This window comes from Schizophyllum commune (assembly GCF_000143185.2).
Source record: "Schizophyllum commune H4-8 unplaced genomic scaffold SCHCOscaffold_12, whole genome shotgun sequence".
Lineage (NCBI taxonomy): Eukaryota > Fungi > Basidiomycota > Agaricomycetes > Agaricales > Schizophyllaceae > Schizophyllum > Schizophyllum commune.
In genome coordinates, this window is record NW_026089549.1 from 600015 (window position 1) to 626162 (window position 26148).

Genomic DNA, 26148 nt, shown 5'->3' on the forward strand with positions numbered 1-26148 from the left:
ACATGTTCATTGTCTTCCTTCCTGCTCTCATCCGCTCTCCTTTGTCCTATTTAGCACCTCTTCGATTTCCTGGACGACGTGCCGAAGGCCAACGAAGGCGGTCTCGAGAAGAGAGGCGATATGGCCGACAACGACGCCAACAGGTGCCCTCTGGGCAACTAGCCCCTTGAAGCGACCAGCCCCACCCGCACGCCCTCCTACCATGAACTCCAACGCAGTGAACGTGAACGTGAATGTCGACGACTTCGACTCGATCCTCTGATAATCGAACCGGCAGACCCTGGACCACTTCTCGGTGGCCCACAACACGGACAGCAAGGAGTGGCTCCGGGGCACGTACCACTATACCGAGACCGAGGGCGAGGCAAACTCGGGAGCGTGCATGCGTCCGCCCTCTCCGGTCGTAGGCTTATGAATATATTGTAAAGTGGTCGCAGACATTATATAAGTATCGGTTCACAACAATCTAGGGATACTACAGCGCTTGCATGCTTGCTGGCAGCCCTGCATGACTCATCCTACTCGATCGTCTGTGTTGCAGCGTCAGCAAGACGTCGCCGTTTAGGTAGCGGCTCATTTGAGCGCGCTGAGGCAAGGCGAGGATGAACGACGTACCGCATGGTGCAGGGAGGTCATCAAGGTACAAATCATACATACTCCGTATGACGCTCGTCGCGGTGTCTCTGTGAGGAAGGCTGACGGTTGGGTCAGAGGAAATGATAACGAGGTCGATAGCTGGTGCATCTGCACTCGCGCCACGAAGCGTCTTCAGCCATGAAAAATATTCCGTGTCGACTGAGTGCTGATCTAAGACGCTGATCTGGAAGGCGGTGATGGTGTTTGTTGTAGGATTGTAGATGAAAGAGACAATCGTGGGCTCGTTCCGCGCTTTTGGCATGTAGTACTTCCCTTCCAATTGGATGCTCTCTCTTGAGTGATATTCATGAATGGCAAGCACCTCGTTGCATGGGCCCTGCGTGCTGCCATCATCCAGCTCGATACGGAGGGTATCTGTCGAGCCCCCATAGACGACCATTCGATATTTGGTACTACTGTCAGGCTCGCAGGCAGGGTCCCCCCTTTTCGTGACCGACCACGTATAGGACATGGGCAGTAGATGATCCATGTGCGCTTCCAACAAGTTGCCGGCTACAGCTTTGGCTTTCGGACTCGAAGCGAAGAGACGGTAGAAGTGTCGTAGGAGCTCGAATCGAGATAGCGACAGACTGTTTGAGCAACGAAGGAGGACATGTGTGGAGACGAAGTCGACTTGCACCACGTCGCGCGTGACTCCAGGACGAACCAAGAGGATGGCTGATGAGACATCATCATCCAAGCGCATTTGCGAGAAGTGCTTCGCGAGCATCTCGAGCTGCGGCAGAGTGAGGTCCGTGAGAGCCTCTGTGAGTCGCCTGGCTGGACGTTTGTCCCAAAGCTCGACGGGCTTGGCTGAACCGGCGGCGCAAGCGAGGCGCGTAGAGGGCCCATATCGGTCATAATATTCTTGTATGATGCGATCGGTTGCCTGCGATCGCACCGCGCCCCGCTTTAAGGGGAACCTAAAGGCGATGAGCCGCGACAACCATGATAGGAGGATATGCGTGCACGCACGCCAATTGCGCCTCGTCGACAGGCATGGGATCGATGAGGTAGAGATAAAACATGTCCCGCTTTGTCGACCACGAAGTTCTGTTGCTTCGTGGAGATGTAGCCTGAATGAGGAAGAGATCGAGGATCAGGATATGGTGGGGCACGCTTTCAAGGGCAGTGTTCGAGTCGACAAGACACCAAGTTGACCGAGGAAGCCCTTGCGCGAGTTCGGTCGGTTCGACCGGGGATGGTATCGCATACACGCCGTCAGAGTTGAAGATGAAAATCTTAGCGGGACTTGTCTGTAGAATTACAGTCCAATGTCTCTCGAGGCATCGTAACAGCGCCAAGGCGAGGAACATGGTCTTTCCTATACGGGGCGTTCGACCGATCTGCTGTACGGCAGGGGATGTACGACGTACCGATGCCCGGATAACCTGTGAGGGCGAACGCGTAGTTGAACGGAGCATCAGCCGCAGGAGTCGGAGGACCAGCTAGACCAGCTCGGTTAGTTGAGATTCAGTTCACAAAAGTTGGTTGCGCACCGTAACGCAGTTGTCCCTCCTGCGTTATAAAGTCTTGTTTGCCAGCAACGAAAGCTGCCTCCAAATCGCTCCAAGCGGCCTCGTACTCTCTTCGTATAAGAACGGCTCGCAGTCGAGTGAACGGGCTCAAAGGACACGGCACGAACGTCCGATAATCCTTCAGATCACTGTACAGCTCTTGAGAGCGGCTGCCGTCGCGAGCCTGCCGCCAATATTCCATCAGATAGTCTACGCGCTGGGCCTGTGGGCGCAATGGGCACGCTTCCCATGCGCGCGCGTCCTCCGCATCGAGGCCTTCCAGATCGTCGTAGAGCTGTGGGGGGGATGGTTGCTGAGAATCGAACGACATGATGGTGGAAAGCAGATGGAGGACCGCACAGCCACTGCCAGTGACACCGTGACTGGCAATGTAAGGGCTGTGCAGACTGCCGCGCATATGTCACAGGTCCTTACGAGGTAGTCCGTCTTCTTCGACTCGAGGGAGGCGCCGTAGCCCGACAGCGAGTTTGTTGACCGTGCATCATGCTCTGGGACGTATCAGACGACGTGTTCAGCGTGCGTAGCCGGCCGCGACGCTTGTGCGTCTACGTATATTGTACCAGTTCGTTCAATTGCTCACTGGGCGTGACCAGTGACATTTTGGACCGATCGCGCGCTTGGTCAGTCATGATGACTGTGGTGACCGAGTGACCTAAAGTCCAAAAAGAACGTATGCACAGCTCCTTCAGAGGCGAAATGGAGGCGCTACCCCGGGAAGAGCTCCCCCCGCCCATGGTGACGACCGTTCGTCATTTTCGTCAGTCGAGCCTTTGGGGGGAGGACAATTGTGACATTTTGGTTCAAGTCACCCCCCTTTGCAACAGACTGATTGAACGGAATGGTACAGTATCCCTACTTTCTGAGGCTTTCTCTGCCTCAATTACTCACTCGCAGAACATGTCCGAGGTGGACCTCATGACCTACATGCTCAACCCCGAGATCTTCCAGATCAAGGACGGGCGCGTGGAGGTGCTGCAGGGCCCGGGCCTCGGCATCGAGATCAACGAGCCATTGCAATTGGTGCGCGAGGAGGCGAAGAAGTACGGGGAGATGAAGAAGTACAAGCCGTGGATGAGCCAGACGTGGCGCGGGGAGGGCGGGGGGTTGCGCGAGTGGTAGATTTGAAGAGCACTTAAACGCAATGTGGAATTGTATCTTCCCAGCGGATGTCGGATTAACGGGCCGTTCGGGCCGCGCCACATCGACGCCATCTGCCTTTCCCCAACCTTTCCCTTGAAGCTGCACTTTCATTCTGGCGGTCATAGTAGATCACGGCCCGTGGGTGGTGTACTGTCCAATAGAAAAAACCGACTCTGGGCTCAAGCCTCAGCGCGTAGTAGCCCTGATGTCCAAGGTTCTCTGATTGTTTCATCATAGGCTTTTACTTGGAGTGTCTACGAAATTACAACGCCTCCTTCTGCACCGACCCCGGCTGCTCCGTCAACCACTCCGCCCTCCTCTTCGTAAACAACTCTGCCCCCGGCTTCAACTTATGCAACGCCCCCGCATCGTCCAACGTCCCCACCTTCAGCACCCTCCTCCCCGGATTCAGATCCATCTCCCGCCACAGCGTCGAGCCGCAGTCCCCGCAGAACGTGTTCACGACCTTCTTCCCCGAGCCGCCCACGCAGGTATAGGTCTTTGGCGCGCCAGAGGTGATGCGGAGGGTGTCGCTCGGGACGACGAGGTTGACACTGAAGGCGCCGCCGCTGATCTTGCGGCAGTCGAGGCAGTGGCAGAGGGCCTACAGGGGTGGTCAGTACCAACAGAAAAGAGTTCCGGGAAGGTAGGACCTACAGTAGGCGCGAGCTCGCCATCGTAGCAATAGCGTACGGCGCGGCAGAAGCAGCTTCCCGTGTACATGTTGACGCTAAAGTTTGGGCGATTCGAGCGCTGAGGTGTTCGATGGTCCGATGTCTATCGTCGGACGAGTCGATGCCATGACCAGCTGCAAGATCTCAGTTATATACGCAGTCGACCCACTACTTACACCGGGGATATCGGGTGGGTCCCAACGCAGCAACGCCAGATCGATTCGATTCACTTGGAAGACGCACGCCGTGGCAGGGTTTGTCAGCCTATTCGGCCTCGGTGTCCCTCAATAATCCGCATTTGTGACGCGCGCAGACACATACAAAAGACCATACGGGCTCCGTAATTTTGACCCATGGCCGCGGCGTTCAAAGTGCTCTTCGCTTGGGCGTACAGTGTCCTACATTCCTCAGCATAAGGTCATCGGACTGCACTTGGCAAGGAATTACTGAGAGGCGCACCTGTATACGTGGCCTTGATCCTTCGCGGCCATAGGATCAATCTCTTACTTCACGCATCACAAGATAGTTACGGCTGCAACCTCCAACAATTCTAATGAACAGCGTCAAGAAAACAGAATGAATAAAATAGAGTACGTCCGCTCTCGTTCCACTCCCTCCTAGTTCGTCTGCGCACCAACGGCCTACAAACAAATCAGTAATCATCCAGACCTCTCAACCGCAACTCACCAAGCGCTTCAAGTGCTCCATGAACACCTGCAAGCTCACATCGTCCGTGAAGATCGCCTGCCCCGCCGCGCCCGCCGGCGACCCATACATCGTCGCCGACATATGCGTCGTCGACGGATTCAGCTTCGACAGCAAGAACCGCGCCTGACTCCCGCCCTGGTCACATACGATGTACCGTGGGATCGGGAAGCGGTCCGCCAGCAGCTCCTGCGAGTCCGCGACGGGCGCCTCCAGCAGCTCCTTGAAGTTCTCGTAGCCTTCCTGCTCCTGGTACCCCGCCTTCCGCCACTGCGCGACTTGCTCGCCGTGGAAGATGAGGATGTGGAAGAACGTATCGAGCAGGAGGATGACGTCCGGCTTGATCGAGACACTGTCGAGGAGCACCGGCTGCGGTGGCGTGTCGAAAGTATACGACATGAGCGTAGGCTGGATCATGATCAGGGAGTTGTTCACGTCCTCCTCGTTGAGCACATGTCTACATGATATTAGCGGTACGAAGACACAGGTCCCTCGCTTGCACGCACCTGTAGAATGCCGTCTCATCCGGACTGTTGTTGAACACCTGCAGGAACTGACTACGACGAAGATGGAACATGAACTGCGGGTAGATGCTGAAGTTGTCCGACAATCGGAAGCTCGTTGGGTCCTCCTTGCGATAATCCGCGAACTTCTGGCACAGGCGAATGAGCATGCGGTCCAACCATCTCAACACATCCGGCGCGTCGTCGATTTCGGACTTGAAGACAGCGATCCGCGCCATGAGTACTGCAGCCGCCTCCTGGTCGAACGACGCCGCAATGCTGGGCGAGCCGGCCTCCGCGAAGTTGCGGGCAATGGTCGTGACGCGCAACCGCATCTGGCCTGAAGCGTGCTGGTAGTGCGTGACGAATTGGATGAGGCCGCGAGAGCCGGGTTGAAGGGGTTGCCCTGCCGGCGTGACGACCTCGAAGTAGATAGCCTCGGATGTTCGCGGCGTGAGGGTGTTGATTTTCCAGGCAGACGTTTGGCTGATGCCAATCTCCGTCTCACCGACGCAAGCAGACTTCTTGCCAGCAGAAATTGCGTGGCCGATGAGGCCGGACACCTTCAGCTCTTTGGTAGTCTGAGGATGATCAGGCGCTGTAGACTACCAGCACTTACTACGGGCGTACCTGCACATCGAACGTAGCATTGAAGCCCATTTGCAAGTGGCCTTGCTCGTCCTTGTTGAATATGCGAAGGAAGCTCTGCTTGAAGATCGACGTGGCGAAAGAGTCGGAGAGCACGATGACACCGTTCGTCGAGTTGGGCATAGACTTCATCTCAAGCAAGCCGACTTGGTCAAGACAGCCGGCGAACAAGTCGATGACGTGACCGTTGTTCGATGCCCGCTTCGCCAATCCCTCGTAGAACTGCAACGAGTGTTATGAGTGATCAAGCGGCGGATATATGCCACACACCTTGTTCGCCCGCTTGAAGTGCTTAGCACTATCGCGTTCGATGTCATGGTGGGATCGGATTGGCTCCTTCAGCTCGCTGCTCACAACCATGCCGGGTCCCTCCGTGGCAGGGCCACCCGCGAATAGCATGATGCGGGCGCCAGTGTTGGGGAAGGTCGTCTCGAGCAACCCGACAGCAACGCTCAAGGCAACACCAGTGCAACGCAGGGCACGCTTATCGTTCGCGACGGGCCAGGGATCGCGCTGGAGCGACTCGAGGATTCCAGTGAGCTGGAACTCGCACTGCTGCACCGGCATGAGGAAGCGAGCGGCGCCGTAGGCAGTCTGGGGAAGCGGCTGTCCTGGGCGCGGAGCTGCGCGCGATTGGCCACTGAGCCCGAGCATGTCCTGGATCTGCTTGGGCTGGTACTCTTTTCCACCACGGAAGACGTATGACTTGCTGCAGTCTGGGTACCCGATCTCGTGAACTTGGGTCTTCACGTATGTCAGACTCAGGTTGTGCATGAGAAGTACGCTGACGCACCATCGTCCCGAAGGTGATGAGCCCAACAAGCGCATAGGGCGGGATCAAGCTCAAGCTCACGACAAGCGCGTCACGCAATGCCTTGAGATCGTCATCGTCCAAGCAAGTGTCGACCACAAAGAGGAAGATCGGAGGGACCTGCGCGGGGCGGGCGAGCGTGTATTCGATAGTCGTGTACTTGGGAAGGAGCTCCGCAGGCAAGTTCGTGCTGGAGATGTCCTTGTAGTGCGGCGGGAAAGCGTTTCGTGATAGACAGAACGGACATATCCACAGCTTTCCGCGGATGTCAATCTGGCTGCAGGGGTGTCAGGGCGAGCATATATGCGCGAGCTTAGCACGCACCAGTATGGGTTCAGGATTGCGCGGCAGGGGGGCTTGCATGCGACCGGCTCGTACAGCACGGGCGGCAGATCCTCCCTGATCTTCAAAGGCGTGTAGAGCGCCGATATCGGGACCACCGTCCTCGTCGCCTCTATCCGCGACGAAGGCCATACATTCCAGGAAAGCCGGACGCCTGCCAGACTTTAGCTTTCGCTGCGAATTTTGGCAGACTGCTCACCATCTCTGTCTTCCACATCCTCGAAGTTCATCATGATGGGCGGAGGCAAGCGTCCAGCAGCCTGAATTTGGTGGAGAAGTGTATCGCAGAACAAGGCCCACCGCTTGTTTACGTGTCCTCCACGACGCGCCGGCGTAAATACATGCATACATGCGCACACATGCTTCCGTCACGGTTCGTGTTTTCTCCCGAACTCTCGTCTCGCTTTGAGACCAAATATCCTTGTAAACTACCCAAACTTCTAGCCAGGCATACAGGCGGTGAAACGTGTTTGATTCGGCGTGTAAAGAATATTACAAGATAAAGAGGTATAAATTCGACGGGGCGTTCATTGCGTAGCGTGTACGACGGAGAGTACAGCCAGGAGAGAGGACACTGATAGAAAAGTCGATGATTGTGCTGTGCTGGGAACCGTGCGCATTAGCGATCCACGGGACGCGGACTGCAGGCCGAGCAGAGGTCGCTCATCATGGCCGCACCGGTGTCATAAATATATCAAGTCGACATTACGCGCGCGCAGAGGCGGCGGCGTAGTCTTTCGGGACGACGGCGCTAGAAGCGCGGCGCTGGGCCGACGTCCGGGAGAGCGGAGGGGGATGAGCGCATGGCTCTGCGAGTGGGTGTCCGACGACTCTGCTTCGTGTGACGGGTCTGACGATGACGGCGGGGTGGGCGACAGCCTCGCGCGCGTCAGCGTCAGTCCGGCGCCTCTGCCTGACACTCGTCCTCGACGCCCTCCTCGCCCGGGGGGGCGCAGAACTGCACGACGGACCGCGGTGCCGCCTTGGGGATACGCGGACGCGTCCGGGGGACCTCCTCGTCGCCGGAGTCCACGGATCGCGGGCGCTTAGCCGGCCATGGCCCGCCCGCGCGCTCCTGCGGCTCAACAACGATGTCCTCGGGCTCTACCTCGGACTGCCACTCCTGAATGCGGCGGACGACATCGTGATGGGGGATGAGGTGTACGTTAGATTGTGTTACGGCGCGGTCGGACTCGCTCATCTTCGACGCGGCGAGGGAAACCAGGTCAGCGAAGTCCCCTTCCTCAGACCCGTCCCCGAACGAGTCCATGTCAGTGATGAGGGGGGCGCCGGGGCACTGCGGCTCGCCGAGCATGGGGGACCGGACGACATCGACACCAGTAGCGTCGGGCGCGATGCTGAGCGATGGGGGAAGCTGCCCATCGCGTGGGGTGTCTGTCTCGAGGCGAGGGAGTGCTTTCAGATCCATTTGCAGGGGTGTGAAGAGTGACATGGTATCCGTGGTGGGAGTCCCGCACGCGCGATCGCTGGAGTCATCGTCAGCTAGGACTTCAGCGAAGGCAGCAGCGCAAGCCTTACATTACCCCCGCCTCTTGCGTTTGTTCAAATGTTAAGAGAGCCATGTCGTCTAGTCCGTCAAGCAGGTGGATATCAGCATGGCCACTGTCCGTCATTGCAATTGGGGGACGAGTCAGACTCGATGTGGGTATGCGATTCACGAGCGGTGGCGGGGGAACGCTCTAGTGTGGTGGTGGTACGTCGATTGCGACGGGTAAGATGAGACTCAGCAAGCCGTAAAGGGGGGTTCGCGACGAGGCAGCCGTGCGGGGAGTGGGGGAAGCCAAGGGGCAGAGCCCCGAATCGAGGGTATATAACGGATTGATGGGCGACGTAACGCCGTCACCGGTCGGGCCGCGAGCGCAGCGCGTCCCTTGCCGCCTTTGAGGTGCGATGGCCTGCAGGCACTGCGCACGACCGCGGGCGCTGGTGGGGGCTCCGGAAGGGGCGCGTCTATTGCGACATGAGTGCAAGGTTGGGCGTTTGAGCTGCGAAGGTGGCGCGCGCAGCGTCCGCGGACGTATGTTCCTTCTCGGAAATCCCCGGGAGACCCGGTGTAGCATCGCCGACGAGTGGGCAGAGGGCTCTTCGACCATTACCGGTGCCAGCGTACGTGGCTTGTGCAAAGAAAAACACGTTCTTGAAGGTGGGTGAGGAAGAAAGACGTGGAACATCCACCCGCAATGTATATAGGGCTAGATGGCAGTCAAACTGACTCGTGGCACTCGTTATTGACGTGGACTGACCGCAAGCGGTTCTACTAAGCGAGTCAGACCGTAGAATACGCTTGAGTGGTCCCAGATCGCCAATGAAGTACAAGAGTGTCTTTAATGAGTGCTAGAGATGGTCGAGGTGAATGTATCTGTTTCTCAGAACACTTGGCCTTAAACAGGGAGGGAACGTGGATGTAGAGCAAAGTTAGACTCAGATATTCCTCTGCCTCTATCACCTCGGCAGCACAAAGTTTACATCGGGAATTCGGGCAGGAAGTAAAACGAAGGTCCAAGACAAAGACTTCCGCATTTGGACAATGCACCTAATTAGTGGCTGTGCCGTTCCTGGGGCACGAGCCTGGCCCTTCGCCATGTCCGTCTCGATGACCTTCACGGGTTCCCAATTAGAGCAGTATCTAGTCCTTCAGACAGTCAATATCTAGCACATGACGCTACATATACTCGTCCTCGTCCATGTCGTCCCATGGCCAGTGGTTCATGACCTCGTTCCGCTCCTCCTCTGACTGACAATCCGCCAACGCATCTTCCTTAAAGCGCTTGATGAGGTCCCTTGCAAACTCGTATTGATCGTCAGAAGGCACCCAGCCCTCTTCCCCGATACCAGCGAAGGACTGGAAGAGCTCGAACCCTCGGCAGGCCTCACCTAGCTCTTTCTCCAGCACCTCCGTCTTGCGTAAGTCTTCCTCGTCGAACTGGATAGGGCACGACACGCCTTTTCCCGCAAGCTCCTCCCACGTCTCCATCGCCTCGATGAGTGCGATCTTCAGGTCGGAAGATTCGCCCTCCCATGGCGCGCCGGCAAACTGGAAGAGTCGGCCGCGGAGCGCGTACAAAGGGTCGTTGAAAGCGGTGTAGTGTAGCGGGTTGCACTTCTCCGTGTTGGCGACATAGTGATAGTGGACGAGGCGGCGACGGAAGTTGTACTCCTGGCCCGAGGTCATCTCGTCGGCGTTGTCCGGTCGAGAGGGGGCCGACATAGTAGACAGCGAAACACCGTCTCCGTAGTTTTGCAAACGCTGTGGGACGCCGGCGAGGAGAAACATGGGCAAGATGGATGCGTGCTGCCAGTCGAACAAGCTGACGACCTTGTAGCCAGCTGGTGATCGCTCCACGAAGATGTTGTTCGGGTGGAGGTCTGGATGGCGAATGCAGAAACGGCTGAGAGCAGGGTCTTTGGGTACGAGCGACGACGTGATGCTGAGGTATCGCTCCAAATAAGCGATGTGCTCCAGTGGCGACTGCGGCTGGAACTTGTAGCTTGGTCGCATTTCACGCCGCATGGGCAGGCGCGGTTGCCCAAACCGCTTCAGATACGCAATTTCCTTGTGCGCTGCCCTTGCAAGAGTTTCTTCAGCGCTATGATCTGTGGTCACAAAGTCAGAGTTAGGACGTCAGGGGGCAGAAAGCAACAGACATGGTCCTCGATTCACGTCGAGCTGATTCCTTCTACCATACCACAACGCGAGCTTCGTGTCTGGCCCGACGCTGAATCGCTCGTCGTCCAGTGGTACACCAAGCCCTGACGCAACCTTCTCGAGGTCTCGAGTGAAGTAAAGACCCCCTCCAGCGGGGAACGACAGCGACATCATCCGCGCTTCGAGCTCAGTGAGCTGTCGGATGATGGAGATGACATCTTGGTCTTCTAGACTGCGCCAGATGTCACTGAGTATAGTACCCTGGACGAACTCCATCAAAATGTAAGGAGTCCCAGCAGCGTTGTCGGAGGTCGCGGAATACCCATAGACCTTAGGAGTAGGAATCCCGCAGATTCGCAGGTACTCGATAGTAGCCACCTCACTTGCGACCGCATAGTAATGAGGTGGGATCATAGGGTAAGGGATCCGGGCGACTACCTGCTGTCCGTCGCGCAGGGTGATGAGGAAAACGCGGTTGAAGCCGCCTTCAGCAAGCTTGGAGATGCTGGCGACATCCGTGGCGCGCTGGTTCACGGACTCGGCCGCAAGGCGACATAACTCGTCCACATCAAAAATGGCCTCGCGTTCCTTGTGTTGAAGCACGTCGTTATAGCTGAGAAATAAGGACAACGAGTCAGAGATGGCCCCAATGAGACGACGAGCGGGTGACTTACACCCAACGTCCTGAGGTGTACTCAAAGAGTTCTCTCTGGGACTCCGCCGCTGTAGACAAGGCTCGACGCGGGCTCGGGAGCGAACGTGTTGCGGTGAAAGTCGTGCTCCGGCACGAAGACAAAGATAGTTGTGGCAAGGCTGAACATCTGCGAGTGAGCTGTTTGAAGACGACGAGATTCGCCCTCCCAGGGCACGGCATGCCAATATAGGCTTAGACGAGGTTACGGTAGGGGTCAACAGTCCGCCAGCACGACCTTTGCCTTGAACGCAACGGTTGCCTGAACGGAGGTGGTGTTACATAACTAACCCAGTTGTTGACCCTGAATCTTCTTTGTTGATCTTCGTTGATGTTTGGCAAGGGCATTGATACCTTGTAACCCAGGCCGTCTTCTCCTCCTAGTATCAGAACTTCTCCAGTCCTCATCGACATTCCCAAGACCATGGTATGCAGTGTTTAAAGTCCTTTATTGCAGTCGTGGAACGACGAGTCTACCTCTAGCCCGGGCCAGCACCGCCAGCCCGCCATCCAGCCGGATGCAGAGAAAGAATTCCACCAATGCTACAAGTCCAAGATGGCGCAGAATGATAATATAACAGGATCCGGGGGCAAACGAGACCGACTGACGAACAGCCACGAGTGGGGGACGAGTAGGTAGAAAAAAACGAGAACAGGCAAATATACACAGACAGAAGAAACGAACAATAACGAGCGTGATGCGCCTCGAGAGGCGGGGGTCCAACCAAAGGAGCGTGGGCGCACATACAAGCGCGGGGTGTAGAGACAGAAGGCGAAAGGGGCGGAGGCGGATAGAGTGTGTGAGTATGGAGGGTGTTGTGAATGAAATATCCATAAATAAGCGGATTAATTATCAAATTTCGATAGGTGGGGGAAGAGGATGCGAGATGCGATGGGAGGAGATGCGTGTGAGGGGAAGTATGCGATGATGTAGGTAAGGGGAAGGTTGGGATGGCAAAAAAGCATTGAAGCAGCGTGCGAGGCGTCATACCGGAGAACGTATCCTCAACGGTGCTCAAGATGCTGCGGGCTACCTGACGAGTGAAAGGCGAAGATTCTCTATTGGTTCTTCTCCTTGTCCTTGCCCGTCAGGAAGGTTTCCGGGTCGCCGCCGTTGCGCATGATGGCCTTCATAAACGAGAAGAATCGCTCGGCGTAGTCGGAAGGCGGTACCGGGCTGATTTTATGCTGCAGCCGTCGTTAGTCTTCCACTTCCGGCATCAAGGTTCGACTCGACTCACCCTATCCGCCTTCAAGCCCTTCCAGAAGTGCTCGACCTTCTTCGTGCAGCCATACGGCGTGAGGATATCGATGACGCCCAAGTAGTAAATCGTGTCCATCGGCAGGTTGTACTCGTCCGTGGCGCGGAGACCACCCTCGTCCTGATAGAACAAGAAATGCTGGCGGTCCTGGAAGAGCTGGTCCAAGGACGCGCCCTCAAGCACATCGTCCGTCGGCCCTAGCGCGCCATGCGACGCATTCTCGGGCACGGGCTGCTGGTTGGGGACGATCAGCGACGGGCCGTCCGCAGCAGAGGAAGTCGACGTGCGCCCCGGCTGCGCGGACGCGTCGATCGTGACAACCTTGGGTTGAGCGGCCTGGGAGACGGGGCTCGCGGGCCCGTTCGCTGACGACGTCGAGGTGCGTCGATGGTGCGTGGGGTGTCTATGTGTGAGCTCGTGCTCATGCAGTTGCTTCGGGTCACTTTGGCGCATCGCGCGGCGTACGGCGCTCGCCTCGGTGGGGTCCTGGTGGTTGCGTCGTCCGCGCAACTCAGGCTGAAGTACGATCAGCACGATCCTTCCTTGGGTATTGCAGGACCACGCACCTCAAAGACCTTCAACGTCTTCCGCCTCACATGGTCGCGGTTGCCACGCTCCATGCTGTGTATGCCGACGAGCAAACTGTAGTCCATGACGCCATGGCTACCGCCACGTTCACTGTATTCGTGTGAGTCCTCGGAACGGTAAAGTTCTGCCACACTTACCCATGAATATTCTTCAGGAACTCCTTGTCCCGGCGGAGCTGCTCAGTCAAGAGCGCTCGCTTCTCAGGACCCAGCTCCAACCTCCTGCCTTTCTTGATCCAGTTGATATCCTTCAGGACCTTGCTCGACTTCGGCTGCTCGCCTGGCGCAGGAGGCGGGTCCTCCGGTGCGTACCGGCCAACGGTGCTTCCCTTCAGATCGTAGGTCTCGTGAATGTCACGGTGCGGGGGGAAGAGGTTGTTCATGATGACGAAGTGGATCTTGCGCCCGTGGGGCATCTTGACACGGTGCAGCCCATAGAAGCGACTGAGGAGCGTATGGGGGTTATTCCGCACGTGATTGACGTAGTCCTTCAGCACAGAGCGCAGGAACTTGTGCTCCTCGTGGCGGATGGTCTTGATGATGAACCGATAGTCGCGCGAGAAGTAGAAGAACGAGCCGCTCTTGCCAGGGGAGCCGAGCTCGGAAAGGATGTACTTGGCGGTGAGCGACAGGAGGTAGTCGGCCGGGTCCAAATGGAAGTGTTCCTCCCGCAGCTCGCGGAAGACCCAGGGTGCGTAGTCCTTGAACTTGAAGTCATAATGGACAGACGGCGTCAGTTCATTCCCGACGCTGCGGAGACGTCAGGTACGAAAGGCACCCGGCACGTGATACGTACATGTCGAACGAGTACTTGTGCTGAGCAGCGAAGTCCTCGTCGGTCAGCGGGCGCTTCATCTTGGCTTGACAGCGGGAAACCTATCGGTAGCATGAGCATTGAGCACGAGGATAAGGGGCGCGCCACGCACACCAATGCGAATGCCAGTCAGCATGTTGTACATGAGCACGTAGTTGACGTGGTCCTCGCCGATGAGGTTGCCAACGAGCGGGCCCTCTCCATCACCAGTGTCCTGCTCCTTCTCCTTGCCCTTCGCCAGCGGGATGCTGAAGTCGCGCTCTTTGAGCAAGAACTTCTCGTCAGGCTGGGCTGACTGCTTCGCACGCTTGTTCATCCGCTCTCGCCGTATCTGCTCTGCGTGAAGCTGGATGTCATCAGCGAGGTCGTTGTCGGCGGTGATCTGCGTCGTTGTCTGCGCCTGCGGGGGGAAACGCGGGCGCTGTGCCGAGCCCGTGGTGTTTCGTCTCGCGGGCCGTCGCGAATGCGCCGTTGGGGGAGCGAGTAAGGAGCCCGTCGGTGCTACCTGGGGCTTCTGCTTTGAGATGGCAGAGGTCGATTGCGAAGCAGTTTCCTGGACCGAATGCGGACGAGCTTTGGTAGGGTTTGGGCGAGCATCGGCAGATGTACTGGCGCGCTGCAGGGTAGAGAAGGCGGTGGGAGGGGATGAGGGCTGCTGTGCGGGCTTGAACGTCGCGGCGGATGAGCCGGAAGTACTGCGGCGATGACCGTCCGCGCCTATGGTCATCGGCTCGTCGTTTATCACGCCGTTCTCCTCCGCCGCTGGCTGTGGCTCGCTGGAGCCGCCGGGCTTGCGGGAGATGGACTTTTCGAGTATGGGCTTCGTCGTGGCGTTGCCGATAGTAGTCGCGACGCGCGAGGCCTTTTCCGTCAATGGCATCTTCTTCGGCGCTTCCTCTCCGCTAGGCGGCGTGTTCGAGCGCGACGTGAGCTTCAGCCGGTCTCCGACGGTCTGCAGTAGCGAGTCCGGAGGCGAGGTGCCGAGCTGAACGACGTCGCCCTTGACCTTGAGGATGTGGACTTGTTGCTGCTGTTGCGCCATTGTGTGGAGGGGGTTGACGTCGGTGGTGTCGGTGTTTGGGCTGGTGTTGGGTGATTCGTCTCTGGGGGTATTCGCGCTGCTCGACCTGGTGTCGGCGGCTGTCTGGAAGCTGGCCGCGGAGGAGGAGAAAGCTGAGCTCCGGTTGGAGTGCGATGGAGGAGGCGAAGCGGAGCGTGCTGCTTGGAGCGCTGAGGATGCACTGCGTGCTCCCGGCATGGAGGAGAAGTTTGCCGCTGTCGTAGACGGCGGCGGTGAGCGTGCAACGGCCGCGCTCATGATGGTAAGAATCAAGTTATGTCGGGCCCTATGTCGGGCGTTGCCGATGACAATGCCGCTGCCCGTAAGCGCGCAGCCGCTCCCTCGCCCTCTTCCCTATCACTTACAAGTAGGCATACAGACTGGACTGCACGGAGATGCAGCAAGGATTAAAGGGACTATGTTACGAGTTGGGAATAAATCCGCGCAAGAGCGCAACGGCAAGAACAATGGCAGATGCCGGCGTGTTTTGTTTCTCATCATTGGTCCAGAGACGTGTCTAGTAGATGGTGTTGGCTTGATCTACTCGCAAACGAGGCTCTCTGCCCCCTGTAGATACCCACAATTGCCAGGGAGTCTTCTGCAGGTTCTAATCGCTGGAGTTCCGTGAGTTCAAGCATCCGATCACTTTTCAGCCTCTGCGGATTAACGATTTCCGCGGAACTCAAACAGGCTTCAAGAAATCGCAATTCCAGACAGCCTGGGAGATACCTTCCCGCTATCGTTCTCCTCCCCAGACCCATGTACAATATACATGTGTTTACGTACTTACCTCACTTTGCTTATCCCTAACTATAACAACGACGAAATCGCTCTTCTTCCCAAACGTTGACGACGATGGCCACAGCCGACGCGGCCAGCGAGCTCCTCATCGCTCGCCTTCTTGAGCAAGACCTCGAGAATTTGCGTTCAGCGCGCGAGGCAGAACGTCTGCAACTCGATTTAGCGACGGCAGCTTCCCAGCTTGCGGCCGGACGCATCCCTAAGAACACGTACACTCGCAACGCACCCAGTCCCAGCGACTCCGAGATCGCTCTTGAACTATACTTGGCTGAACAGACCGCGAGCGCCGACGCGGCATACGCAGAAAGTCTACATGCAACCCAAGAGGCAGCGGCGGCGGGCGACTTTCAGTATGCCCAGAAGGTCGCAGCTGCTGAGAGAAAGGCAGCCCTTGACGCCGCGTTCGCAAGACGCTTGCAGGCGGACGATAGCGAAGACATCAACATGAATGTGGACGCCGAAGGGTGAGTGTCCTCGATCTAAGCCCGAGTCTAGATCTCATGTACTTAGAATGCTATCGCGCGATGAGATAGAGAGGATCATGGTCAGTGGTTATCATCTTCGAAGCATCAGAGGGTGTCTTCATCAGTGCACGCGCGTAGTCCGAAGATCCCAATGACAAGGGCAAGGGAAAGGCGAAGGGAAAGGCTCCTGAAGTCAAGAGGGAGATGCAAGGTTCGTGCCCGTGTCGTCGCACTTCCACGAAGGCTTTACTATCTTCCAGACATCGTCGACATCCCCAACGGCGCGCCCAAATGTGGCATCTGCCTCGACGTCTTCCAGCTCACCCACTCCCCCATCAAGGCCGCCGCCTCCGCCAACAGCTCCTCCAAGCTTCCCTTTGGCCTCCGACTCCCCTGCCCCAGCGGACACCTTTACTGCATCGACTGCCTCTCCTCGCACATCAAGTCGAAGCTCGATCCCAGCGGCGATGGCACAGGCGCTGGCCCCAGCGCCATCGTCTTCCCCATCCGCTGCCCCGAGTGCAGTCCCGAGGAATGGCCTTCCGGGATCACCGACGACGTTGCGCAGCGCGTACTCAGTGAGAAGGGCATGGTCATGTGGCACACGCAGCGGTTGTTGGACTCGCTGCCGAAGCTATACTGCCCGAACAAACAGTGCTCGGCGCTTGTTCAAGCGCACGAGGATCCTGACCAGCCGAGGGCGGAATGCCCGTCATGTATGCAGGCGATGTGTGTGCCGTGCAGAGTAGCATGGCATCAAGGTACGCTTTGCTGACCTCTTGCTGCATATATGCTGGCTCTCTGATCCACGAACTCCAGATCTGAGTTGCGAAGAGTTCCAAGTGAGATTCTAGGGCATGTTGATGGCAATCAAGCTAAGCAACAGCGCAGGCCTTACCTCCCGATGAACGAGATCCCGAGGATCGGGCGTTACTTGAGCTCGCTCGCGTAAGTAGCGAACTCCAGAGGCCGGCTTGTACCCACTGACGAAACGAACAGGCTCAATCCTGGCGGCGCTGCCCAGAGTGCATGGTACGACACTCTGTCGCCCATCCAACATACCCTTACAGACCTCCTCAATAGGTCATTGTCGAGCTCACCGTCGGTTGCAACCACATGATCTGCCGTTGTGGGACGCACTTCTGCTTCAGATGCGGATGTCAGTATTTTTCTACCCTCGCGGATGATTATCTATGTAACTGACGACCCCCTTCCCCAGCCTTATGGAAGAAGGGCCGCGGACGCGAGCCCGGCCAGTGCACGCGCAACCCGCCATGCGACCTTTGGGACGAAAATATGCTGTTGGACGAGATGGAACGCCAGCGGCAGGCTCGTGCAGGGGGCAATGCGAACCGGCCGCAGCCCGCCCAACCACAGCGTGTCGTGCAGCCGCAACCAGTCGTGCAACTTCAGCAAGAGGATTCGTCGGACGATGACTCGGATGAAGAAGCGCACAATCCTTTCGACGGGGGATGGCAACCACGCAGATGGCCCTGGCAGGCCGAGCCAGCAGCGCCCGCGATGGCCCCAGGCGTGTTTGGCGGAGTGCAGTTCCAACACCGTACACCGACGCCACCGCCAGGCTACCGAGCGGGTAGTTTGGAGTGGATGACGGAGGATCCTCGTGCGTTGCTTTTTCCCACCCTATATCATCCCCCACTCAACCTCGCCCAGAACTCCTCTGCACGCGCCACTGGTTCACCACGAATATGGTGCGCGACCTGCGCTGCGGGTACTGCGATGCCATGCTCAACTCGCTCGCCGACCTGCGCTACCACCTCGAGCACGTCAACCGGCACCCCGTCTATGCATGCTGCGGTCGCTTCTTCCGTCGGAACGAGGACTTTGAGCGTCACTTGGATGCAGCGCCTGCGCGGTTTGGGAGGCATGTCAATCAGTTCCAGAACCAGTGAAGATGGGCGAGCGTGTAGTCCTCGGTCTTCTACTACTGACGAACAATACATGGACTATACGACTTGAAATGTTATGTCTTGAACGACGCACCGATGTTTTTTGCATGCGCTTCGAACGTTCGATATGGATATATCGGCAATCAATTCGGGGTGGTTATCGTATATTGTTTGGATGCACAAACAAAGCTTTCCTCATTGGGAACAATAGACCTCCGCCGGCTCGGTCGTGATGCGTGATGTCTTGATTGGAGGTGGTTCTTTGGCTGATGGCAGTCAGATTTGTGTTGTCAGAAGATGAATGTGCACAAGTTGTATGAAGAGCTATATGCTAAGTAACTGCTACTGTTACAACATTGAATACGTGACGGAAACGTGAGGTCGTTCAGTCATTGTAGAAGATATGATGAGGAGCCAAACTAGCGCAAAAGTAGGCCGCGCTATGCGGCCTTGACATGCAATACCCAATCGTCATCTACGCTCCCGCTAGTAGGCGGTACAAATGTCTGCCTTCCGGACAGGCTGATCACCGGCGCCGCGCTCGTCTCGTTCAGATAGACGCCCTCCCGAGGATCCCACCAGCGCACGATCGCAGAGGCGTTCGACGCGTTGAAGTGTCCCGCCAGCGCGTCAAGGTCCAGGTCGAACGCATCGCCGTATCCGGTGTATACCCAGTACTGCGACGCCGCCGCCAGGCCTGCGACGTATCGGTTCGCTTCGAACTGCAGAACATCCTCACCGCCGTCAGGCGAAAGAATGAAGGTGCGGTTCGGGCTCATGCTCTCCAGATCCTCCTTCGTGAGCCCCGCGAACAGACGCTTCACATATCCCGATTGTGTCGCGCCCGGATACGCGAGCGCATCCCGCCACGACTCGTTCGCCGGCTGCTCGATGATCGGCGGGTAGTACAGCTCCTCGCGCGCGAGCTGCTCCTTCGGCGCGTACATCTGCCAGATCGCGTTCGCGCCGTACGTGAAGCCCGCGGAGCCGCTGAGGTACGCGTTGTAGAACCCGTGCCGCACGTGCGAGGCGTTCCACAGCGGGCGGGACGTGTTGAAGCCGACGTACGCGCCCTCGTAGTGGTTCTCGAGGTCGATGACGGGGCCGTCGAACTCGGCGCGCATGTTGGTGATGAGCTCGTAGTTGGTGGTGCTGTTCCAGCCGCTGAGAGCGGTGAAGTACGTGTCGACGGTGCTGTTGTCGTAGATGTTGTGCCCGGATTGGATGGCGTCCATGGAGAGCGTGCCGAGGGAGCCGTTCAAGTACTGCGAGGGGCATGATCGGTCAGCTGTGCGCCGGCGGCGGGTTAGGTGCGAGGCTACTCACGTTATGGCCGTACGGGAGGCTGGTCTCGGGAATCGAAACCCACATGTTGGTCGGGTGCCAGGTCACGAAGGGCGTGAAGCCAGCTTCGGACTCGCTCGCCGCAAAACCGTCAGCCATGCGTGCCCACACCGCGCGGGTGTCGGTGACGGGGCCCAGCAGGGTCGTCGGATCGAGGCTCGGGTCCTTTCTGAAGGCGTCCTGCGCGACGGACGCGTTGCATGCCCAGAAACCGTTCGAGTCCGCGCCGATGATCTTGGGCAAGCCAGGGTATCGCTCGCCGATGAAGCGACCGTACGTTTCAGCGGACGTCTCGTTGAAGATGATGGTCCCGTTATGCCAGCCGCAGTTGACCCAGCGCCCCCAAGTGGGCACGAGGGCGATGAGGATGCCATAGTCGGCGGCGCGGCGGACCGTCCAGTCGACGTGCTCAAAGTACGCCTCATTGGGCTGCGTCGGGTCGCCGTCGTGCAGTGCGAGGTCGCCATAGAAGTTGGGGAAGGTGGTGCCGTTGAGCTCGGAGAGGACGACGGCTTGAACGACGTTGAAGCCCTTGCTGGCGCGGTCGCGGAGATAGTCGTCGATGTCCGTGCGATTCAGGCGGTGGAAGAGCTCCCACGCCGTGTCCGCCTGCCAGAAGAAGGGCTCGCCGCTGCTGGTACGGTACAGGTACCGCCCTTCAGGGGAGATGGAGAGATGGCTCCACGGAACGGCGCTGGAGTTTTGACTTGACGCGTCGGAGGCGAGAGCTCCTCCTGCGAGCGAGAGGAGGGCGAGCAATGAAGACGCCACACGCATTGCTATGACTTTGACGAGGGGAATGCTCGAGCGCGACTGTGGGGCGATTGTCCCCCACGTTTTATAGTACAAAGTTCCTTGGCCGGGCCGTGGCCAGAGCTGGTGGCGACATACGCAAGACGTCGTCCAGATGTGCACTGACAGTTCCGCAGACCGACGTGCAAAGAACCGATCTGCCGCTTTGAATTTCGGCCGTCATCTGAGCAGAGCACTGGGCTGACCAGGACGTTCGTCCAGGTTCGTGCCCTCCTGCGGGCCGACAGTTTTGCAGAAATGCGGAGAATTACGAGCAATCGGACGGCGCTTGGCAGCTCACCACGCCTGTTTCCCGATGAAAAGCTGCCGGCGAGGAACAATGTCAGTGTGTACGTGTGTGCGCGGGGTAGGATGGGGTATGATGCGGGGAGTCGGGGAGATAGCGCCAGACATTTACCTCCGTTCGGCAACGATTGCCACGAGCCGTCGGCCCCGACGGAAAACGTGATCGGTAAACCCGGTAAAATCCGAAATCACGCGGGATCCGCGCCGAACCTTAACCCAGACTCACTCGAGCCCATTCGCGGACTTGCGCTGCTCCATCAAGCTCTTGATGTTGAACGACTCACTCTCAAAACAGAGTGCGACTTGGGAAATTCTCGTTGAAACTGCAGACTTGGGAGTCAGAGGTGAATAACTCGCCCCGCTCCAGCCAGGATATCATCTGAAATCTCGAAAACGCGCATTCATCAGTGCTCGCCCAGATCCCTTGCTCTCTACACCCAGACCACCGAATATGTAGATTGTGATTCCCTAGGGGAGTCTGCCTTTGTCACAACTAGAGACCCATGGGAAGATATACTCTACGTCTAAGGCGACAATGGGGACGAAGTCCGCTTTCATTCCTACGACGCGGCTTCTCGAACTCGCACGACGCTCAAGCCCTAACTTCCACGCGAAACTAGCAAGTGAACTTCAAGCCTCTCACTGTGCGTGTCCCACGGATGGTCATGGTTGATACCCTCGACGCACTGCTCTGCTCCCTGCTTTTCTTCCCAAAGCTGGCACTCAAGGCCTTCCTTACGCGAAATGACGGAATTTGCTGGTCCATATCGTGAAGCGTCGGATGGTCCTTGTCTCGTTCTAGTCGGTTCTCCGTCATAAGCTCTCTGGAGGCCAACGGGCTCCTTCGTGTTTCTGCCTCTTCCTCGTCGCATCCGAAGAGTCGGCTTCCGAAACGATATCGACGAAAGTTATGGACTTGAGACAGGACAGTGTACGTGGCGCAGTTTTTCCTCAACAACTCACTCTAATCGCATCGGCATTCTGTGCATTAGCTTCGTCGGGCATGATTTGCGGCATCTGCTTCGATGATGTAGGTATCACCAACTCTCCATCCCTGGTTCTGCGTCCGCCAACACCTTCGCCGCGCTTCCCCTCGGTCTGCGCCTGCCCTGCCCCTTCGAGCACCCGTTCTGCATCCCCTGCTTGTCGTCGTACATTATGGCAAAGCTCGATCCACAACGGGACGGCCACGGCGCCGGCGCAGACGTGAAGGTCTTCCCAATCCCATGTCCCAGCTGCGCCGCTGAACAGCGCACCGACATTCAGCAACACACTTATACTCAGCAACGCACTAATACTCAGAAACGCAATGCAAGCAGTACTCAGGCCGCAGATATCCCGGACACCATCGCACAGCGGGTGCTCTCTGCAGACGACATGCGTCTGTGGGCCCGGCACAACAGGATAGAGCACGCGGAACTCATATCCCTTCCCAGAGTCCTATCTGAGTCCCTCTACCCGTCCTTCGCGAAAAATTGCTTGGTCCTTCCGTTCATTCAATCATTCCTCTGCATATCTGACAGAAAGCTGAACTCTTCATAGCACTGTGGGATGTGGTTCGGAACCGCTGCTCGGGCAGGCCGCGCTGCGCCTATTTTTGATCGGCGAATCAACTTGGCCGAGTCGTGCACGCAGACAACGATCGCCGCGCCCCCTCATGGCTAGCAGCCGTCCTCGACGACAAACGCCGTCCATATCTTTCCACGGTCTACGGTAAGATCATGCATCATGACTTTGCTCAAGCCTTCTGCAAACTGCGCCCTTTCGCATCCTGCCACCCTTCTTCACCCAAACTCATGTCGCTCCTTCTTGCGTCTCTCCCAACTTACGACTCATTCATGACGCTTCGCGAGCCTTCTGTATCTTGGGTTGTAACACATCCTCCTGTCCCGGATACGCTATCGAATCTCCTCGAGTCCAGTCCAGGTCAGTACCAGTTGATCTTTCAACTTACAGGATGGAGGGAAATAAATTTGGTTAAATGAAATATACTGAGGGCGGTGGTCCATTATTTCGGCAGTGAGGAGGTCAAGGCAGCTTCCATGCTTGCTCGAGAGGCTGCACCCAAGCGCTGCTACTTAGTGCTTCATTGACTGAATGTCACCGGCTTACCGGCCCGACCCTAACAGTACCAAGTTAGTAGACGTTTTCCAGCGTGCTCGAAGCCTGCTCTTCTCCTCGTCATCTGCCCTCTCGCCCTCGACTCAGTAGCATACGCCAGCGGATTTATACAGAGATACCCTCGGCTTCGGAACTTGGGCGCAAACGTGCACCGCACGTGTCCTACACGATCACGTTCGGGACCGATTCAGAGTGGCGGCTGCTTTGTTCGTTCTTTCTTCCACACGGCGACGACAGTGAATACCACCACGCATTCCGTTGCTCCACTCGCGCGCGCCGACAGGAAGTGCCTTTCAGCTGATACCTTCACTGCCCACCAGCGAAGTCACACAATGCCAGGGCCAGTCATCGACATCATCTCGTCCCCAGAACCCGAGGACGTGCCCATCAGAGGCGGCGCAAAGGTAGCCCAACCAATCATAATAGCAGATTCTGACGACGAGGACGACGTGCTCCTTACGCCGCCGCCGCGTCCTCGCAAACGATCGAAACACCTAGCGCGCACCGGGAAACGACCGCGCCCCCTTCGCCACACGCACGCGCAGGAGTCATCCGACAACATTGCCGGGCCTAGCGACAAAGGCAAAGGGCGCGCGACAACACCCTTATTCCTCCCAGGCGAGGAGGAGAACGAGCCGCCGTCGAGCCCTCAGCGCGCGCCGATCACCCCTCCGCTTCGCGCCACCCCCACCCCTCCACCCACCCTCGATCAACCACGCCCAGTCACCCCCGACCCGCAGGAGGTCATGTCCGCGCAAGTCGCGCAGGTCCTCGAGATCATCCCCGACGTCGAGCCCGCGCACGTCCACGAGCTCGTCGAGCGCCACTACGCGCAGTACAAGGGACAGACGCTCGAGGCCGTCCTCCACATCCTCTTCGAGGACAAGTCGTACCCGAAGGTCGACCCCAAGGGCAAGCGGAAGCGCACCGACGCGGACGACGAGGCGGAGCGGCGGGGGAGCAAGAAGGCGAAGGGAGTCGACTACGCGAGCATCTCGCGCGACGTGCCGACGGGGCCGTACTACTACGACCTGGCGATGGAGCATCTGCAGCAGGACTTTCCTTACATTCCCAAGCCGCACATACGCTCGTGGTTCAATCGGTGCCACTTTCTGTATGCGCCCGCGTACCTCGCGCTCGCCGAGGAGGCCAAGCAGCCGAATCCGCCCTACACGCGCAAGTCCAACCCGTACCGCCCGGGCAAAGGCAAGACGCCGGAGCGCTTCGACGCCGACTTCGAGCAGGAGCGCGCGTACATCCTGCGCATCCGGCGGGAAGAGCAGCAGAAGCGGGACGCCGAACTCGCGGAAGAGCTGATCGAGAAGCAGGCCGAGGAAAGCGGCGAGGTCATCGAGTGTGGCTGCTGCTTCACATCGTATCCTTTCGTAAGTACGCTCTTCCCGTGTCATGTTCTACCACTGATCGTTGTCCCAGTTCAAAATGATCCAATGCCCCGACGCGCACCTCTTCTGCAAGGATTGCATGCTCAGCTACGCGGAGACCAAGCTCGGCTCGCACGACGTCAAGATCAGCTGCATGGACCAGAGCGGGTGCAAGGAGCTCTTCCCCGAGTCCGAATTGCGCCGCTTCCTGCCGGAGAAGCTCATGAACCTGTACGACCGCGTCAAGCAGCGGAAGGAAATCGAGCAGGCGGGGCTGGATGGGTTGGAAGAGTGCCCGTTTTGCGACTATAAGGTCGTCATAGACAATCCGGACGAGAAGCTGTTCCGGTGCGGGAATGTGGAGGATTGCGGTGCGGTTAGTTGCCGGAATTGCAAGAAGCTGGTGAGCGTGATTTCGCCTACCATAAGCATCCAGTGCTGACCTTCCACTTTCCAGGACCATCTCCCGAAGACATGTCAGGGTGAGCATATAACTCATATCTCATCCTCGTCCTCGTTGCTCACCAAGTTTTCGCAGAGATGGAAGAGGACAAGAAGCTCGACAGTCAGCATCTAGTAGAGGAGGCGATGTGTGCGTAGCTCCGTGATGACCGTCAATTCCGTTACCAACCCTCTCGCAGCCAAGGCTCTCGTGCGCAACTGCCCCAACGCCCAGTGTGGAAAGCGTGAGTGGCTGACATCTACCTTCACTGTCTTTGGCTTACCAAACGCACACCAGCCTTCATCAAGGACGATGGGGTGCGTCAGGAGCATCGCCAACCATTTCACTCGACTAACACAATCTGCAGTGCAACAAGATCGTCTGCACGAACTGCCGCACCTTGTCGTGCTACATCTGCCGCAAGGTCATCGCCGGCTACGACCACTTTAATCAAGCGGCGCCCGGGACTGCCAGCACGTCGAAGAAGTGCCCTCTGTGGGATGGTCCCGTCGAGCGTCGGCATGCGGAGGAGGTGAGTGCGCAGAATCCGCGCAGATGCGGTCCGATATGTTCTGGGATCGCTACGTATTGCGAGTCAAGGAATGCTCATCGTACGTCACAGGTCGGCGAAGCTGCCAAACGCGCGCTGGAGGAGTACAAGAAGAACAACCCCGACGCGCGCCCCGAGGACATCAAGGTCGACGTCCCGAAGGCGCCGCCGGTGCAGCCGCCCATCTTTCCCGCCCCGCGCGGGCACGCTGCTTACCTTCCTGGTCACCAACTTCCGGGGATGGCGGGCTTCGGCTTGGGTCTGCCGCCGCCAGCGCCCGTGCAGCCCCAGCCGATGTGGGGCGAAGCGGACATGCTTGGATATATGTTGGCCGGACCTGCGTATCCGGCGCAGGGCGCGGGTCCAGCAGCCGTGGCACAGCAAGCGCGCGCAGACGCTTTTGCTCGACAAGCGCGGGCGGACGCCTTGGCGCAGGAAGCGCGCGCAGATGCCATGGTGCAGCAAATACGCGCGGACGCATTGGCGCAACAAATGCATGCGCGGGCTGTGGCGCAACAGATGCAAAACCGTCATCAAGCGCTTGCCCGTCACCAACTGGCACAGGCGCGTCAACAAGCGGCGGAGGCTCGCCAGTTAGCGGCGCAGATTCGCCAGCAAGCGGCGGCGGACGCATTGCGGGACAGGGCGTTTGGCGCTGGTGTGGCCGCGCAGGTGGGGCATAAGCGGAGGAGGCGGTGAAAGGTTGGAGTTTTAGCTTTGGGATGCGGTCAAATTCTTGGAACATCGTAATCTCACTGACAGACTAGCTGGGTGTCCTGAGTGTCGACATGCATAGGCTCCCAATAAGTTACGCACAGACCACAGATCTACCTTACTATATAGCTCAAACAATTTCGACTTGAAAATTCACAGCACGGGCTGTTGCCACAAACAGTGAAAAACTTAAACAATGGGATTTCCGGAAGCGGTAATGACGCGTCGCTTCGGCACCGGCAAC

The 26148-nt window shown here is 57.9% G+C and overlaps 15 protein-coding genes across 15 annotated transcripts; 5 read left to right on the top strand and 10 right to left on the bottom strand.

Annotated features, from left to right (window-relative positions):
• Positions 1-202: 202 nt before the first annotated feature.
• Positions 203-415, top strand: SCHCODRAFT_01205220 (uncharacterized protein; the record flags this gene model as incomplete). Its single annotated transcript, XM_050341237.1, has 2 exons — positions 203-223; positions 278-415. The coding sequence occupies 2 exons, from the start codon at positions 203-205 to the stop codon at positions 413-415; spliced, it is 159 nt and encodes a 52-aa protein (XP_050197905.1).
• A 39-nt stretch (positions 416-454) lies between these two features.
• Positions 455-2525, bottom strand: SCHCODRAFT_02640490 (uncharacterized protein). The gene is made up of 5 exons (XM_050346151.1): positions 2136-2525; positions 2013-2084; positions 1612-1960; positions 616-1559; positions 455-586 (listed from the first exon to the last, which is right to left on the bottom strand). The coding sequence occupies exons 1-5, from the start codon at positions 2482-2484 to the stop codon at positions 519-521; spliced, it is 1782 nt and encodes a 593-aa protein (XP_050197906.1). The 5' UTR covers positions 2485-2525; the 3' UTR covers positions 455-518.
• A 318-nt stretch (positions 2526-2843) lies between these two features.
• On the top strand, positions 2844-3504 carry SCHCODRAFT_02640492 (uncharacterized protein). The gene is made up of 2 exons (XM_003027456.3): positions 2844-3015; positions 3069-3504. Exon 2 carries the CDS (start codon positions 3072-3074, stop codon positions 3291-3293), a length of 222 nt encoding a protein of 73 aa, XP_003027502.1. The 5' UTR covers positions 2844-3015; positions 3069-3071; the 3' UTR covers positions 3294-3504.
• Positions 3503-4266, bottom strand: SCHCODRAFT_02640495 (uncharacterized protein). The gene is made up of 2 exons (XM_003027732.2): positions 3972-4266; positions 3503-3918 (listed from the first exon to the last, which is right to left on the bottom strand). Exons 1-2 carry the CDS (start codon positions 4035-4037, stop codon positions 3577-3579), a joined length of 408 nt encoding a protein of 135 aa, XP_003027778.1. The 5' UTR covers positions 4038-4266; the 3' UTR covers positions 3503-3576.
• A 248-nt stretch (positions 4267-4514) lies between these two features.
• On the bottom strand, positions 4515-7266 carry SCHCODRAFT_02640498 (uncharacterized protein). Its single transcript, XM_003027733.2, has 8 exons — positions 7197-7266; positions 6980-7151; positions 6638-6932; positions 6115-6588; positions 5827-6066; positions 5200-5777; positions 4676-5150; positions 4515-4629 (listed from the first exon to the last, which is right to left on the bottom strand). The coding sequence occupies exons 1-8, from the start codon at positions 7228-7230 to the stop codon at positions 4606-4608; spliced, it is 2292 nt and encodes a 763-aa protein (XP_003027779.2). The 5' UTR covers positions 7231-7266; the 3' UTR covers positions 4515-4605.
• A 187-nt stretch (positions 7267-7453) lies between these two features.
• SCHCODRAFT_02640500 (uncharacterized protein) lies at positions 7454-8894 on the bottom strand. The gene is made up of 2 exons (XM_003027734.3): positions 8537-8894; positions 7454-8484 (listed from the first exon to the last, which is right to left on the bottom strand). Exons 1-2 carry the CDS (start codon positions 8578-8580, stop codon positions 7893-7895), a joined length of 636 nt encoding a protein of 211 aa, XP_003027780.2. The 5' UTR covers positions 8581-8894; the 3' UTR covers positions 7454-7892.
• On the bottom strand, positions 8573-9237 carry SCHCODRAFT_02086776 (uncharacterized protein). The gene has a single exon (XM_050341743.1). It carries the CDS (start codon positions 9187-9189, stop codon positions 8698-8700), a length of 492 nt encoding a protein of 163 aa, XP_050197907.1. The 5' UTR covers positions 9190-9237; the 3' UTR covers positions 8573-8697.
• A 342-nt stretch (positions 9238-9579) lies between these two features.
• On the bottom strand, positions 9580-11623 carry SCHCODRAFT_02590520 (kinase-like protein). Its single transcript, XM_003027735.2, has 3 exons — positions 11339-11623; positions 10664-11277; positions 9580-10612 (listed from the first exon to the last, which is right to left on the bottom strand). The coding sequence occupies exons 1-3, from the start codon at positions 11536-11538 to the stop codon at positions 9681-9683; spliced, it is 1746 nt and encodes a 581-aa protein (XP_003027781.1). The 5' UTR covers positions 11539-11623; the 3' UTR covers positions 9580-9680.
• A 160-nt stretch (positions 11624-11783) lies between these two features.
• SCHCODRAFT_01244863 (uncharacterized protein) lies at positions 11784-12544 on the bottom strand. The gene has a single exon (XM_050341309.1). The coding sequence runs from the start codon at positions 12342-12344 to the stop codon at positions 11835-11837; it is 510 nt and encodes a 169-aa protein (XP_050197908.1). The 5' UTR covers positions 12345-12544; the 3' UTR covers positions 11784-11834.
• SCHCODRAFT_01106142 (SAICAR synthase-like protein) lies at positions 12415-14059 on the bottom strand (the record flags this gene model as incomplete). Its single annotated transcript, XM_003027736.2, has 5 exons — positions 12415-12543; positions 12597-13133; positions 13184-13295; positions 13343-13954; positions 14001-14059. 5 exons carry the CDS (start codon positions 14057-14059, stop codon positions 12415-12417), a joined length of 1449 nt encoding a protein of 482 aa, XP_003027782.1.
• Positions 13993-15440, bottom strand: SCHCODRAFT_02086861 (uncharacterized protein). Its single transcript, XM_050341744.1, has one exon. It carries the CDS (start codon positions 15334-15336, stop codon positions 14056-14058), a length of 1281 nt encoding a protein of 426 aa, XP_050197909.1. The 5' UTR covers positions 15337-15440; the 3' UTR covers positions 13993-14055.
• Positions 15441-15850: 410 nt separating this feature from the next.
• On the top strand, positions 15851-18438 carry SCHCODRAFT_02640509 (uncharacterized protein). Its single transcript, XM_003027457.3, has 10 exons — positions 15851-16343; positions 16390-16423; positions 16482-16554; positions 16604-17104; positions 17163-17185; positions 17235-17291; positions 17343-17375; positions 17427-17502; positions 17563-17967; positions 18018-18438. Exons 1-10 carry the CDS (start codon positions 15934-15936, stop codon positions 18254-18256), a joined length of 1851 nt encoding a protein of 616 aa, XP_003027503.1. The 5' UTR covers positions 15851-15933; the 3' UTR covers positions 18257-18438.
• On the bottom strand, positions 18369-20807 carry SCHCODRAFT_02681053 (uncharacterized protein). The gene is made up of 2 exons (XM_003027737.2): positions 19580-20807; positions 18369-19518 (listed from the first exon to the last, which is right to left on the bottom strand). Exons 1-2 carry the CDS (start codon positions 20372-20374, stop codon positions 18694-18696), a joined length of 1620 nt encoding a protein of 539 aa, XP_003027783.1. The 5' UTR covers positions 20375-20807; the 3' UTR covers positions 18369-18693.
• Positions 20808-21634: 827 nt separating this feature from the next.
• On the top strand, positions 21635-22327 carry SCHCODRAFT_02086891 (uncharacterized protein). The gene has a single exon (XM_050341745.1). The coding sequence runs from the start codon at positions 21854-21856 to the stop codon at positions 22235-22237; it is 384 nt and encodes a 127-aa protein (XP_050197910.1). The 5' UTR covers positions 21635-21853; the 3' UTR covers positions 22238-22327.
• Positions 22328-22885: 558 nt separating this feature from the next.
• SCHCODRAFT_02640518 (uncharacterized protein) lies at positions 22886-26075 on the top strand. Its single transcript, XM_003027458.2, has 8 exons — positions 22886-24201; positions 24251-24601; positions 24656-24680; positions 24737-24790; positions 24840-24884; positions 24938-24957; positions 25008-25172; positions 25263-26075. Exons 1-8 carry the CDS (start codon positions 23149-23151, stop codon positions 25887-25889), a joined length of 2340 nt encoding a protein of 779 aa, XP_003027504.2. The 5' UTR covers positions 22886-23148; the 3' UTR covers positions 25890-26075.
• Positions 26076-26148: the final 73 nt, after the last annotated feature.

What these genes read in the sequence shown, in the direction of transcription:
- SCHCODRAFT_02640490 (XM_050346151.1), bottom strand. Translation starts at nt 2,484, where the DNA reads ATGTCGTTCGATTCTCAGCAACCATCCCCCCCACAGCTCTACGACGAT. An exon ending in GGAGGGACAACTGCGTTACG is followed by an intron (nt 2,085 to 2,135) that starts GTGCGCAACCAA and finishes GAGCTGGTCTAG; the next exon opens with CTGGTCCTCCGACTCCTGCG. An exon ending in GTCGACGAGGCGCAATTGGC is followed by an intron (nt 1,560 to 1,611) that starts GTGCGTGCACGC and finishes CATCGCCTTTAG; the next exon opens with GTTCCCCTTAAAGCGGGGCG.
- SCHCODRAFT_02640492 (XM_003027456.3), top strand. Translation starts at nt 3,072, where the DNA reads ATGTCCGAGGTGGACCTCATGACCTACATGCTCAACCCCGAGATCTTC.
- SCHCODRAFT_02640495 (XM_003027732.2), bottom strand. Translation starts at nt 4,037, where the DNA reads ATGTACACGGGAAGCTGCTTCTGCCGCGCCGTACGCTATTGCTACGAT. An exon ending in ATGGCGAGCTCGCGCCTACT is followed by an intron (nt 3,919 to 3,971) that starts GTAGGTCCTACC and finishes CCACCCCTGTAG; the next exon opens with GCCCTCTGCCACTGCCTCGA.
- SCHCODRAFT_02640498 (XM_003027733.2), bottom strand. Translation starts at nt 7,230, where the DNA reads ATGATGAACTTCGAGGATGTGGAAGACAGAGATG. An exon ending in TCATCACCTTCGGGACGATG is followed by an intron (nt 6,589 to 6,637) that starts GTGCGTCAGCGT and finishes ACATACGTGAAG; the next exon opens with ACCCAAGTTCACGAGATCGG. An exon ending in TGGAGCACTTGAAGCGCTTG is followed by an intron (nt 4,630 to 4,675) that starts GTGAGTTGCGGT and finishes ATTTGTTTGTAG; the next exon opens with GCCGTTGGTGCGCAGACGAA.
- SCHCODRAFT_02640500 (XM_003027734.3), bottom strand. Translation starts at nt 8,580, where the DNA reads ATGGCTCTCTTAACATTTGAACAAACGCAAGAGGCGGGGGTAAT. An exon ending in ACGCAAGAGGCGGGGGTAAT is followed by an intron (nt 8,485 to 8,536) that starts GTAAGGCTTGCG and finishes CGATGACTCCAG; the next exon opens with CGATCGCGCGTGCGGGACTC.
- SCHCODRAFT_02086776 (XM_050341743.1), bottom strand. Translation starts at nt 9,189, where the DNA reads ATGTTCCACGTCTTTCTTCCTCACCCACCTTCAAGAACGTGTTTTTCT.
- SCHCODRAFT_02590520 (XM_003027735.2), bottom strand. Translation starts at nt 11,538, where the DNA reads ATGCCGTGCCCTGGGAGGGCGAATCTCGTCGTCTTCAAACAGCTCACT. An exon ending in TACACCTCAGGACGTTGGGT is followed by an intron (nt 11,278 to 11,338) that starts GTAAGTCACCCG and finishes CTTATTTCTCAG; the next exon opens with CTATAACGACGTGCTTCAAC. An exon ending in CGACGTGAATCGAGGACCAT is followed by an intron (nt 10,613 to 10,663) that starts GTCTGTTGCTTT and finishes TTGTGACCACAG; the next exon opens with ATCATAGCGCTGAAGAAACT.
- SCHCODRAFT_01244863 (XM_050341309.1), bottom strand. Translation starts at nt 12,344, where the DNA reads ATGACGCCTCGCACGCTGCTTCAATGCTTTTTTGCCATCCCAACCTTC.
- SCHCODRAFT_02086861 (XM_050341744.1), bottom strand. Translation starts at nt 15,336, where the DNA reads ATGAGCGCGGCCGTTGCACGCTCACCGCCGCCGTCTACGACAGCGGCA.
- SCHCODRAFT_02640509 (XM_003027457.3), top strand. Translation starts at nt 15,934, where the DNA reads ATGGCCACAGCCGACGCGGCCAGCGAGCTCCTCATCGCTCGCCTTCTT. An exon ending in AGTCAAGAGGGAGATGCAAG is followed by an intron (nt 16,555 to 16,603) that starts GTTCGTGCCCGT and finishes ACTATCTTCCAG; the next exon opens with ACATCGTCGACATCCCCAAC. An exon ending in CGTTACTTGAGCTCGCTCGC is followed by an intron (nt 17,292 to 17,342) that starts GTAAGTAGCGAA and finishes CGAAACGAACAG; the next exon opens with GCTCAATCCTGGCGGCGCTG.
- SCHCODRAFT_02681053 (XM_003027737.2), bottom strand. Translation starts at nt 20,374, where the DNA reads ATGCGTGTGGCGTCTTCATTGCTCGCCCTCCTCTCGCTCGCAGGAGGA. An exon ending in GCCTCCCGTACGGCCATAAC is followed by an intron (nt 19,519 to 19,579) that starts GTGAGTAGCCTC and finishes TGCCCCTCGCAG; the next exon opens with TACTTGAACGGCTCCCTCGG.
- SCHCODRAFT_02086891 (XM_050341745.1), top strand. Translation starts at nt 21,854, where the DNA reads ATGGCAAAGCTCGATCCACAACGGGACGGCCACGGCGCCGGCGCAGAC.
- SCHCODRAFT_02640518 (XM_003027458.2), top strand. Translation starts at nt 23,149, where the DNA reads ATGCCAGGGCCAGTCATCGACATCATCTCGTCCCCAGAACCCGAGGAC. An exon ending in GCTTCACATCGTATCCTTTC is followed by an intron (nt 24,202 to 24,250) that starts GTAAGTACGCTC and finishes TCGTTGTCCCAG; the next exon opens with TTCAAAATGATCCAATGCCC. An exon ending in CCTTCATCAAGGACGATGGG is followed by an intron (nt 24,958 to 25,007) that starts GTGCGTCAGGAG and finishes CACAATCTGCAG; the next exon opens with TGCAACAAGATCGTCTGCAC.